The following is a 12,476-nucleotide window of genomic DNA, read 5'->3' as shown; positions in this document are numbered from 1 at the left end:
ATACGCAGTATAACTTGCCCATTGTACTAGACACCTTACTGACAACTCTGAATGTCCTTGGGTTGAAGCGTCTCTCTTCCTATGTGTCCTCCTTCTCCTCCCCCAGGTTCGTTGGTCATTTTATCCTGCAGAGTGGCTCTGACACGCTGTGCTGCATCTTTCGAAACCATCTCTTTGCTTTGTTTCTATGGGGAAAAAAAGGCATCAGTGCCCTGGCTCAAGGGAGCTATGTAAAGTCTACATTTGAGTCTGTATACCTTTTCCCTCCCCTCCTTATCATTCCCGTTTGTTTCTCTTTGATCGAGTTGGTGGTGCATCTAAGGGAGCCTTCTCTCTCAGTCTTTGCAGTCTGCTTCTTTGAGCTCAAAGCTGAGCAGACCCATTTTGTCCCTTTTTCTGTCCCCTGTACTTTTCCCTTTCCTTCACCTTTATTTCATTGCAAATTCTGCTAGACCCTTAAATGTTTCTCTGGAGGAGGAAGGAGGATGGGAAAGGAGTTTGCAGTGATTAAAGAATAGAATGGTGTTTCCCCATAGTCTTAGAAAGTTATTGTCCAAATGGAGGCAAGCTAGGAAACAAATTTTGTACCTTGCGATGATTTGCTGCCCTAAACTGGATAGATTCACAGCAAGTGGGTTTATATGAATTAAAAATGATGATGACGATGTCCCTTGATGAATTGGATGGACTCCCAAAGCATTTTGACGCAGGAGCTGTATCTGTCTCTCTAACTTAACAGTGTTTTTGAAGGGGACAAATGGGAGCTGGGTCTATATGTTACTAATAGGATGGAAACAGAAATATATGTGAGGTAAAATGTGGTACCAAAGTTATCAATGGATTTAGAAAACCAGTGGCTGGATTACTCGGTTTTCATCCAGATGTTGGTGTGAACTCTCATGATAAGCATAAATGCACACTGCCCTATTCGAATGAGCATCTGAACCTTTGGTATAGGATTGTCACCTTTCACTTTTAGAGAGAGAAACAGTCTGCTGCAGCAGGGAATAGTCATTCATTCTCCGAGAAAACCACTTTAAGAAAACAGGTGATGTTGATAATACTGGGACCATTAAGACTGAAAGTAATACAGCTCAATAATGGAAAGGAAAACACCAAACATTTATATAGATGAAATGCAACATTGGATATAATTAGGAGGGTTTCCAAGTTGCTGATGAGATCTCAGTGCACTGGTGAATTTTCTGTAAAAACAGCATTATTAATTTCTCAACTTTACAGGAAAAATCCATCAATTTTATGCACAAGTGAAAGTATCTGTTTGGGTTTTTAGTCAGACCCATTGTAATGGCCGGTTTGGCCTTCCTTCATTCCCCCCTTCTTTTTTCCTTTCCTACTTCGTTGCTTCCCTTCCTTTCTCCTTTTGTTCTTTCTCTTTTTCTCTTTCTCTCCTTTCTTTTCGGACAAAAATAAAATAAAATAAATGCTAGACTGACTATTCAGGTTGCGTATTGATATCTTTATTCCTTCTCTAAAATTGCCATCGTTAAAACAGTTTTTTTTTTAAAGAAATGGAGGAAAGAAAGATTATACAAATGCTGTCACTGCAACATGTATAGGAAGTCCTGTGTTGAGGTGCCAGTGTAATCCCTGCTGTGTTGTAACAATCAAGGGTGGGGCTGGTATAAGCATTGTTCCTTATTGACTGCTTCACCCTCTAATCTCTGAAGCGCGTACTTGCTTCTCTGGTGACCTTCTCTTTGAATTTATAACTGCTTTTTTTTTTTTTTTCCACCCAAATCCAAATAAAGTGTTCATTCCTACAGAGAAAACTAAAGGAAGCTGTCAGAGTAGAGTTAATATAGTTTAAGCATCCTTAGCTCTGCTACAAACCCCTTAAATAATTAAAACTGTATGCTTGAAGAGTCACATTTGCATTTCTTTAACAAGTTTATTTAGTATACTTTGTTACACACTATTAAATGAGAATGTTCTGTTTCATTTTCTTTACTTTGGGTTGATCATTTTGCCTTTTGATTCCTATGCCCTAGCATAATTAATTCCACAGTGCTTAGGTCTCTAGAACTATACATATATTAAAGTATGTGTAGATGTGTACATACAGTAAGAGGCTTACTATTTGTACACATAGAATCTTCATCCAAGGCACATGAGCATTCCTAGTGACCCAATATATAGTAACTGGGACTGCAGATGATTCATTACGGTAAAAGGAAGCTTGACAAAGTTCTAACAACCAAAGTAGTTTTTTTCTTTGTCTTTGAGCCCAGTTATTTTGGCATCACCTTCCCGCCCCCACAGTTTAATTTGTGAATCGCTTAGCAAAAATGAGAAGATACAGGTATTGAGTGGTGGCGGAAAGGAAATTAAGTATAAGTACTGTGACTTTCAGCATCTCAGTTGGCAAAGCATGTGCAGACTGATCTCTGAAAATTAGTTCACTGCTTAAGTTATGCATGTTTAAGAAGGAATAAATTAGTTATCCATTTCCTAATGAGTTGTGGGATCAATTGGAACATGATGAGAGAGAAAAATAGCATAATTTTGCTTCCCCAGTTGGGGTTCAATATCCCTAAACTTCACCATTAATCACTCTGTCACTTTTCTGAGTTATTTCTGTCTCTTCGTATGAGGTATTCTTTTCCTGTAATTCTCCTACCAGGTAAGTAAGGCTTTTGGAATTTGGCCCCGTGGAGTTGTAGGAGGGTGATGCTGTCTCTTTTCCACCCAATATTTCCCTTGTTACAGTGGGCCCTCTGCCTTTTCATCGGTTTGTTTGGGTGTATTCACGGAAAACAATCAATATGTATGTGCGATGAAAATTGCGAGGGTTCTGATATGTTTAACTGTTATGGGATCTGTTATGTCTACTTTAGGGTCGACCCCATCCCATATGACACTCCAAAACCAGCGGGCCACACGCGGTTTGTCTGCATCTCAGACACACACTCCAGAACAGATGGTATCCAGATGCCTTATGGGGACATCCTTCTCCACACAGGCGATTTCACCGAGCTGGGACTGCCCTCAGAGGTTAAGAAGTTTAATGACTGGTTAGGTAAGGAATGATTTCGCTCTGGCACCCCCAATTAACCTTTCCCGTCCGAGTGTCACTCACTGTGTCCTAATTGAATTAGAGCACTTGGAAGCCAGCTCAGCCATTTCTCGTATGATATGCGGTGGTGTCTAGCTTTAATCCAATTCTGTTAATTAAAGATGAATTTTTAGATATTTAATTTTACTGTGCATCCTTTCAGTGCCTGGCCTCAGCGGCTCTGGGGCAAAGGGATGGAAAGCTTTGAAACCGATCTCATCTCACTCATTCTGCTTTAATGAGGGCATCCATTGGCGCACATGAGACCTGGAATCATATTTTTAATTCATTGGCTCTGCAGTCTTTCCCAGATATTATGAGCAACGTTGTACAAATGACCTACTAGTAAGAGAATATTTCTAAAAAATGAAGGAGGATATAAAAGTTCTTATAGGAAAGGAAAATCTCACAGCACTGTCCTGCTTGGGAGAGGCTTTCCTAAAAATACTGGAGGGTATCTTAAGACCAAGTTGAGATGTCCTGTTTTAAAGCCTCGAACGCTTGGACTATGAAATCACCATGAAAAGCATCATGCCAATTTTGTAGTTGCTGTAGAGACACCCACAGGTTAGGGCTATAGTAAAATGTCGGCTCCTGCCTCAGGCAGTTGTGTTTCAAATATTAGCATTACAAGGCAACAAGAGGTTATTCACAGCTAAATCCAAAGACAGAGCTTTTTAAGAAATCTTAGGTGAGGGACAGAATTTCAAGGGTTGCGATTCCAAAGACACCAAAGAATTACATAGTAAAGAGTAGTAATCACTCGGGATGAATATTGTCATAATATGTCAGCCAGCAAAAATTACTCAGTAGATTTAGAGGGAAACTTCAAAATTTCTTTTTCCATCCAATGAAAGCAAACTTAAAATTTTTAACTTATCAATTAGATCATAAAACGCATGCTTTAATGGAAAACAACCTTCATTAAAATCAGTTAAAGTAGTTTTTAAAAATGAACAAGTCCAACCAATGACGTGACTGTTTTGACTTTTTCATGTGACCTTGCACATTTATCTATATTTCATATAGCTGACATAGAGTACGTTTCTGCTTTTACTTTTGGCTATTTTCACTTAATGGTATTGGTAAGTTTTTATAATGTTTTTGCATAATGTTCATATTTATCCTTTTTTAGTAGCAACATGACATGCATATTGTTGGTATGCCTGAATTTAATAAGACATCCCTCTAAAGGTGAACAGTCAAACTAACAATTTCTCCTCTTGTAGCTAATTCCAAAATGTGCATTTTCATGTGTGTATCTCTTTTTACTTCTGTTAACTTATTTCTTAAGATGAAATACTATCTTTTAGTTAAATTATTAAGTCAAAGGTTATGGAATATTTTTATGATTTCTGCAGTATATTGCCACCTTGCCTTCCAAAGGGATTTTGCCATTTACTTCATTAGCCATGAATGACTGTACTAGTTTTAAGGTGATCTTAGCAGCATTGTGCATTAGGATTTTTAAATTCTGTGCTGTTGTAGTAGGTATTCAGTCATTTCATTTAAATCGCGATATACTTTAAATACCAGGTAACATAATCTCATTTTTTCAGATGAAACAGAGATGCAGAGTAGTTAAGTGACTTTCTCAGAGCCTCCTGGTATCAGAGTTGGGTCTATATTCCAGATCTTTTCATTTCTATTCTTTTGCCTCTGTAAAATTTGCTTTCATTTTATCAGCTTTTGTTTATGAACTGTTAGCAGGTAAAATTATTTGGGGGTGAATTTTCACAATTTTAAACTGCAACAGCTGAATCTCAACGCAAGTTATCTAGCTGCATTGATGATACTGATTTTTAAAAGACAGAGAATGGCACAGTAGGAAGTGTTTGCAGAAATACAAAACAGTTATATCCTGGTTTATAATCTTGTTTAGCCCTGACCTTGGGCCACTGAGTTAACCTCACTTTTCCCCTTGGTTTCCCTCTGCAGAACTAAGGATTAATACTACCTGTCTTTCTCGATTGTTGTGCAGATTAATCAGTAAATGATTGCTGCTAGTAAGTTTTTGTGGGCCATTAATAACTGAATGGGGTATGTGGTGAATGAACCATCAACAGATATTTAAAGGGTAGAAACAAGAAGAGGGTCAGAGGAATTATTTAGTAGATTAGAAGTAAACACTGGAAGACTTTATAAGGGAAACTACACTATAAATGGAAATGTGCCGTAACTAAGGAAATAAAATGATAAGGAAATAAAATGCTTAGGTCCAGTTGCACGGTTAGTTCCTTCTCTTCCCATTTCCCTTCGGTGAGGCAAGAGGCAGAGGTCTCAGCAGGGGGTGCAGGATGTGAGGTCCAAGGCAGCCCATGGGATATGAGTGGAAGAATTGGGACCCCGTAGGGAAGGCCCAGAATAGCTCACTGTTGCCCAGGCAACCTCATGGTGCTCCGAGGCTGAGAGATGGTGTGTGATTACGTCCCAGCACTGGGCTCAATCAGGAGCCTCACACCTGAAAAAGGCGAGGTTCTGCTTTCCAGCAGCAGCTGCCAGGTGGCCTGAAGGTAAGGGACAGCTCACTCTAGGGCTTTTGCCATGATAGGGCAAACAGATTTGGTGGGTACTTGGAGTTCAGAGAGCCTCTGATTAATTTCTCTTTCTCCTAAAGTCAAGATTGCCCTGATTATTGGAGACAACCATGGCTGTCCCCCAACCTCCTTAATTTTGTTACCAGGCTGGTCTCTGTTTCTACTCTAGGTGAGGCACTCCTCCTATCCCTATAATAACTCTCTGGGGATGTTCACGTTATGCTCATTTTATAAATGAGCAACTTGAGCCCAGTTGGGTTGATTTATCCAGGGTCAATTAGCATATAAGAAGCTTGGAGGAAATGACCTCTTCAAGGTCACACTATTGGTAAACTGAGGACCATCTGACCCCAGTGTTAGAGATCTTTTCCTTGACCGTTACATGCTCACGAATGTTTGTTCAGTCACGGAGTGAGTGAATGAATGTAATGGTACAAAACTTTCTCCTTGCACTTTTGGCCTAAACTTTAAAATTATGTAGCACTGTGTATATATAGTGTTTTGCCATTTTTCCCCCTTTCCCTTTTCTTTTGCCTCAGGGAATTTGTAGCATCTAGTTTGCTGTCATTAGCAATTCTTATATGTTGTACGGAAATATTGAAGAAGAGCTTATTTTTTTTTGTTTGTTTTTACATTATAATTAGAAATTCAGGGTCCTTGGGTGGTCTATTCTTTGGCTAAAAATTTATACCTGACAATCTAGTTAGTCAGAAATCCCTTTCAGCATAGCACCATAGCCATGACCTTTTAATGATAACTTTTTCTTTAGTCTGGGTTACCATTTAATAGGCCCTAGCTTCAGTTTCCCCAGGCATACGAGGGAGAACAAAAGTGGTTTCTGGGAAAATCTCAAGTAAAGAGTTGTTCATATTTGTAGGAATGTCACATTAGGCAAGGTTACAATGGCGTGTGACTGAATAAACATCCCAGAACTTAGACATACAAATCAACTTTGCCCCTTCAGAATAATCTTATTGGCAGACTACTTTCCTTTCCCAGCGACCCTCTTATCGGCCCAAAGTCTTGAAACTGTTCTTTAGGAACAGCTTTCACACACTGAGCTGTTTATTTTATTTTTATAATATACATAATGCATATTCATTCCTGATAACTTAGAAAATAGAGGTAAATCAAAAGAAGAAAGCAAAATTACCAATGGCCAGAGATAACCACCATTAACATTTTAGTGTGTATCCTTATAGAATGTTTTCTGGTAACGTATGTACACACACACGTGTTTGTGTATATATGTGTAATTTTTTACCAAAATAGAGATCTTACAATAATGCTGTTTTATAGTCTGCTTTTCATCCCAACAATATGTCTTGAACAGTATTCCACATCAGTAAATATGGTTATAAATCCAAAAAGGAATGTTTTCATTATAAATAAAATATACATTCATTATAAAAAGTCAAATACTTAGAAGTGTACAAAGTATATTTGGCCTGTAGCATTTTGGAAATTTTTCTCTTTTCTGTTTCTATTTTGAATATCTTCAGTAGCAGCAAATTTTCAGTCTTTAAGGGCTTTTTAATGACTATTTTTTAAAATTACAGGGCTATGCATATTATTTTGTGATTATTTAAAATGTCATGCATCATGCATGTCCTTCCATGCCAGTATACCATTCTGTCATTTGGCTGCTCTCTTTTTAGCCAGATCTCTATTAAGGGACATCTAAGTAGATTACATTCTTTTATAATTACATGCACCTGTGTTATGAACATATATCTTTCTTGCTATCTCTTTGTGAGCATTCTTCATTCTTTTCATGAGATATACGAAGTGGTATTGTTGTGTCAAACAATATATACTTAAAAATATATATTTTATTATGTATTGTCAAATTTCCCTCTATAAAGATTGTAATTTCTCCTTAACTTTATGTGAGAATTTGTGTCTTACGTGTTTTGAATATCCTCAGTGGCAGCAAATCTTCACCTTTCAAGGACTTTTTATTGAGTGACTACAGCTCATTATTTTTTAATTGTGAAAGTTTACGTGATTATTGTAATCGATGCTGAAAAACATTTAAAAGCACCTGCAAATTCTACCACTCAAAGATGACTCCTGTTAATAGCTGGTGTGTATCCTGTTGTGGTTTTCTGTGTGTGTGTTGATGTATAAAAAGGCAGTACAGTATAAGGTTAAGAGCACTGGACTTCGCCTGCCTGTGTTGAAATCCTGGTTTCAACTAAATCTGCGATTTCAGTGTACTCATCTATTAAACGGAAAACTATTACTGCTTATAGTTTCTAACCAACAGGGATTATTGTGAGTTTAGACGAGATAAAGGATACACAATGTACATAGTTGTTAAATAGTCAGTAAATGTTGTCTGCCACTATTAGTTATGTCAGTGTACCGTGACTCCAGCTTCCTGCCCTGCTGGTGAGCTTCTCTTACTGTTTGGGAGGAGAGGAGATAGAGGGGCGTGAGGAGGGAAGAACTCCAGGGAAAGTGGCCTTTCAGTCTTCTGTGTGTCTGTACCCGCCTGTGGTAGAGAGGTAAAGGAGGGCACTGTAGTCCCCACCAGAAACCTGGCACTGTCCCCTTTCCAAGCACCCTAGACCAGATACACGCACGCTTCGCCCGTAGATTCTAATGAACCTCTAACCACACACCTGATGGAGCCAGGCCTCTCTTACCCCCACCTTTTTCTCAATTTCCAATCCTCTCGCTCCTGGTGCCCTCTTTGATCTGGGCCCTCGCTCTCCCCTTTGTGTCACCACCCCTCCTTTTGAAAGCCATCCCTGCCCACTGGCTCAGCTAGCTCGTGTCTTACCCTCTCCACCATGCCAGGCTTTAAGCAGGTAACAGTGGTGGTTTCCAAGTTTTTTTTAAGAACGCATACACGTGCTTTGCAGGCATGGCTTGCACACTTAAGACTTCTGATTAACTGAAGTAATGAAAAATTGTTGGGAACTGGGTCTTATGAATAAGATGGGTGGGAAAGTTGGGATATCCATTTAGAATGAAAAACAGTGATATGAAATGATGATGACTGCTCACTAGTAAGTCTCATAGTAGATCTCCCCAAATAGTTTCAGTAGTGGTTTGAGCACAGGCAGTCTCATTGGACCCTTTATAATTATATAACTTTATGATCATGTTATAGTCATATCTAATAAAGAGGTAAGGGTATGAGGCTTTACGAAGGGCAAACAAGATGACTTTTCCCATGATTTGCAGAGGTGAATGTGCCAGAGTATTTCTTGGTGCCTAGAACCCTTCATTCTTATTGTTTAGAGTTTAATACCAACAGAGCTTCTCTTTGCTTGCATGCAAAAACTGTATCTGACATGCTTTACTATTCAGTTTTGATTCCTGGTTTGGTTTTTCCAGTTATCATGCTAGAGCTGTAATTTATATAATAGATTTTTTTAGGAATTTTTTCTTTTAGTGCGATTCCAGAATTTTTATGATTGTCTATGAGTTGCCTATAGATTCTGTCATGTGAATATAAACGTTCTTATTTTCTTGTTTATAATATACAATAAGAGCATTTGTTTAATCCAAATAACTGTTGATTTATGCTTACTATTCTCTTGTCCTTCTTTACTTTGGAGAATCTCTTTTTCCTAAAGCAAATTATTTCATGATCTCATTCATATATAAATACAATCTCCCAATAAGGACAAGGTTCACTATAAATAATAGTTCAATTTTGGTTTAGAATTAAGTAAGGTACTTGAAAAAAAAAAAGAACCCAAATGCAGAATAGTTGAATATGCTCAAATAAGTGAGAGTAGATTTTGTTCCATTAGAAAGGATCATTAGTGACCCGAAGGTCTTTTGTGATCCATGCGAACCTAATCCTCTGTGTTATGACCAGCCATTTTCTTAAATTGCATTAATTATAATACCTCTAATTTATATGACCTCTTTCCTCTAAAGGACTCAAAGTACCTTTGAGTATATTAGATCATTAATGCTTATAATGTTCTAGGGAAGTAGCTTTGGGCAGACAGTGTTATCTCTGTCTTATTGATGGACAAACGGAGATCCAGAGAGGTGGAAGGACAGATGGGAATCACATTGTAGGACAAGGGCCAGAGTCACTGGATGTCTTCTCCACTGTTCCAGCCCTCAACTCTAAAGCTTCCTGTTTCATCCTTTTCTGAAATATCCCCATTTCCTAAAGACATGGGCAACACAGCAACATATGCTTAATCATTACTATGTCAGCTTAACAGAAAAGCCAGATAAACAGTTTCCTTGAAAGGTGACTTTTTTTTGCATGTTACTATAGGTAAATCATTTCCAAATTAAAAATAAATTAATTAAATTTAAAAGGATGCTCTGAAAACAAAAGTCTCCAACTTTTCCAAACCATCTGGTCCAAGAGGGAAAACTGGAGTCCCCAAACTATGTAATCCTAAATCTTAGAGCAGGATCCTTGTATCCCAGGAAAAGAAGGGATTTTGAATTCCAAAGATTATTTGAATATGTTCGAAGTGTGGTTCCTGGGATCAGGTCCTCCTTTGTAGTAAGCATGCAGGATGCAGAAGGAAACGAGAGCAAGATCATTGCATTTAGCAGCCTCTGATCATCTGTATCGTTTCCCCCATTTTATATATTAGAGAGCTAGAATGCAGAGAGTTTAAATGTCTTGCCCAATTTTGCAAATCAGATTTTTTTTTTTTAAGTAGAGTAACGAGGCTTGGGGGATTTGTCTTTTGCCTGGGTATGATGCCATTTTTCATCCTGGCTAAATCTGAATATCCAAGCCTCAGAGATAGTTGAGGTTTTATTTATAGATTGGAGCACTGATTTTGTCTTAATCTCTCTTTCTCCCAGTACTCATATCTAACTGGCCACTAGACATATCCATATAGGTGGTAGATGGTCCATAGATACCTCAAAGCCAGTATATCTCAAACTGAATTAATATCCTCTCCAAATATTGTTCATTCTTTTGCATTCCCCTTTTGATTCATAATACCATTAACCCATGCATCCAAACCCTCCCTTATCTATGACCGTGTTTTATCAGTCTTACTTCTTGAGTACCCTACAGATCTCTGTCAGTCCCTAATGAGATAGCTGAGGCCTAGATTGCTATTTATCTTCCCTGGAATCATCTAATAATAATAACTAACATTTATTGAGCACTCAGTATTGCCTGACCCTTTTTGCACATTAACTCATTTAATCTTTACAACACCCTGAGCTTGGTTGATGTTGTTATCATTTTTTTTGTTGTTGTTGTTGTTGTTATCATTTTAACGGATGACGAAACAGAAACCCAGGACCTTTTGCCACGGGCATCCCACCAGACTGATATTTCGTAGAATGCCTTTAGGATATATCAATTTTTGGAAAAAATGTCTGTTGTGGCATTCAAAGCTCTTGATGTCCAGCTTCAAACCCTTCCACATTTCTCTGTGGCCACTCCAGAGCTCTCAGCGCATGTGAATTCCCTCTCTCCCTTGCTTCCTCTTTTTTAACCACAGAAACATTCTGGTTCAAGGTTTTTCCCACTGTGAATCTTTATAGTTGCTGATTCCTTGGTCTGTAGCTCAAAGACCACCTCCTTGTAGAGGTCTTTCTTATTTTACCTACTTCTGTGTCTCCTTACTTGTCATCCTCGTCCACTAACTGTAAGCTCCATAAGGGCCTGGACCTTTTCTTGGCCTTTAATGGGGTTGGATACCGCCCGCACCTCCAACAGTGTCTCACATACGGCTGCTCAAAAACTGTGCTTTGAGTGAATGATGGGTGATGAAATCAAGCTCCCTGAGAATAGGAGCTGTTGTGACTGTCTTGCTCCCTCCTGTTGACGTGGTCTTGCACATAGTAAACATTCAATAAATGTTTGTTGAATAATTGAGTATTTGCTCACGTTGGTCTCAGCATTTGCCTGCCTATATTGTTCCTTGGTATCTCTACAGTGAAATTGGTCTTGACCTTCCCAGTTGGTCATCGTTGCTTCCTCTCCTCCATACTACCTCCAGGCCATCAGCACACGTTACTGTTAGGGCTTCTGAGCTTCTGTTTCTGATTCACCTGAGTACATGCTCCTAGTGGAGTCTGTTGCTAAGAATGACCCTTCAATAAATGTTGGATTGTCTTCACTTCCATGTGCTTCCATGAACAAAATACTTCGTTCCCCTTAGCTCACAATAAGGAGAAGTTGTCATAAGGTTGTGAGGCTAAAGTTTAACAACCATCTTTGAAAGATGTCAAGTATCATGTAAATGTTGGAAGTTATCATTTTGTGGTTAACGTCCCATCCCTCCATACCCTACCTTGGAGGCCTCTGAATGCACTTCTAGACCCTACCATAGGTTTCTGGATAAGGACAGTGTCCTTATACCACAGTGCCCTTTAGTTGGTACATAGATCATTTCCATTTCAGTCCCCCCTCCATTCTGCCAGCCTGCCTGCATGTTGTTTCTAGGAACCTTTATTCCCGGGCATTGGAATACCATTTTCCTGATCCTTCAAGCTGCATGGAGAGTCAGTTCTGCTTCCAGTCTATCACTGGACTCACTGATTCTTGACGTTTCCTCCTGCCCCCACCTTTGACTGATAAATTTTCATTATTGGTTTTGCCTGAAAGTCTTCAGGGTTCCACTCTGCCTGACCCCTGTGGTCACTTAGTGATTACACACGTCAGCTTGGGTAATTTATTCACTTTGTTTTGGTGTGAACATATCCCATGGGTCTGGTAACTGCTGTAATCACTTGACCCTGATGACTGTTAAATGCTTTAAACACAGTTATTTTAAATTTATAATTGTTTTCATTAAAAATCCCTTATAGTAACTTAACTGACCTTGCTGTCAACATGGCAGTATGTTCAGGGGGAAGAAATAAAAAATATTATGATGCAAATAATAAAGTACTCATCAGAG

At 38.7% G+C, this 12,476-nt stretch overlaps 1 protein-coding gene across 4 annotated transcripts in view; it reads left to right on the top strand.

Annotated features, from left to right (window-relative positions):
* Positions 1-12,476, top strand: part of MPPED2 (metallophosphoesterase domain containing 2) — a 166,871-nt gene that overhangs the window by 46,679 nt on the left and 107,716 nt on the right. For all 4 annotated transcript variants that reach the window (XR_013156883.1, XM_077114281.1, XM_077114283.1 and 1 more), the window contains exon 3: positions 2,859-3,040. Coding sequence is in view for 3 of the 4 variants with exons in the window: in XM_077114281.1 (XP_076970396.1) it covers positions 2,859-3,040 (182 nt within the window). In the remaining variant the exon portion in view is untranslated. The remainder of the gene's footprint in view (positions 1-2,858; positions 3,041-12,476) is intronic.

Source organism: Tamandua tetradactyla, chromosome 8 (genome assembly GCF_023851605.1).
Source record: "Tamandua tetradactyla isolate mTamTet1 chromosome 8, mTamTet1.pri, whole genome shotgun sequence".
Lineage (NCBI taxonomy): Eukaryota > Metazoa > Chordata > Mammalia > Pilosa > Myrmecophagidae > Tamandua > Tamandua tetradactyla.
Note: the sequence above shows the minus strand (reverse complement) of the source record. Positions and strands in the feature narration are given on the sequence as shown.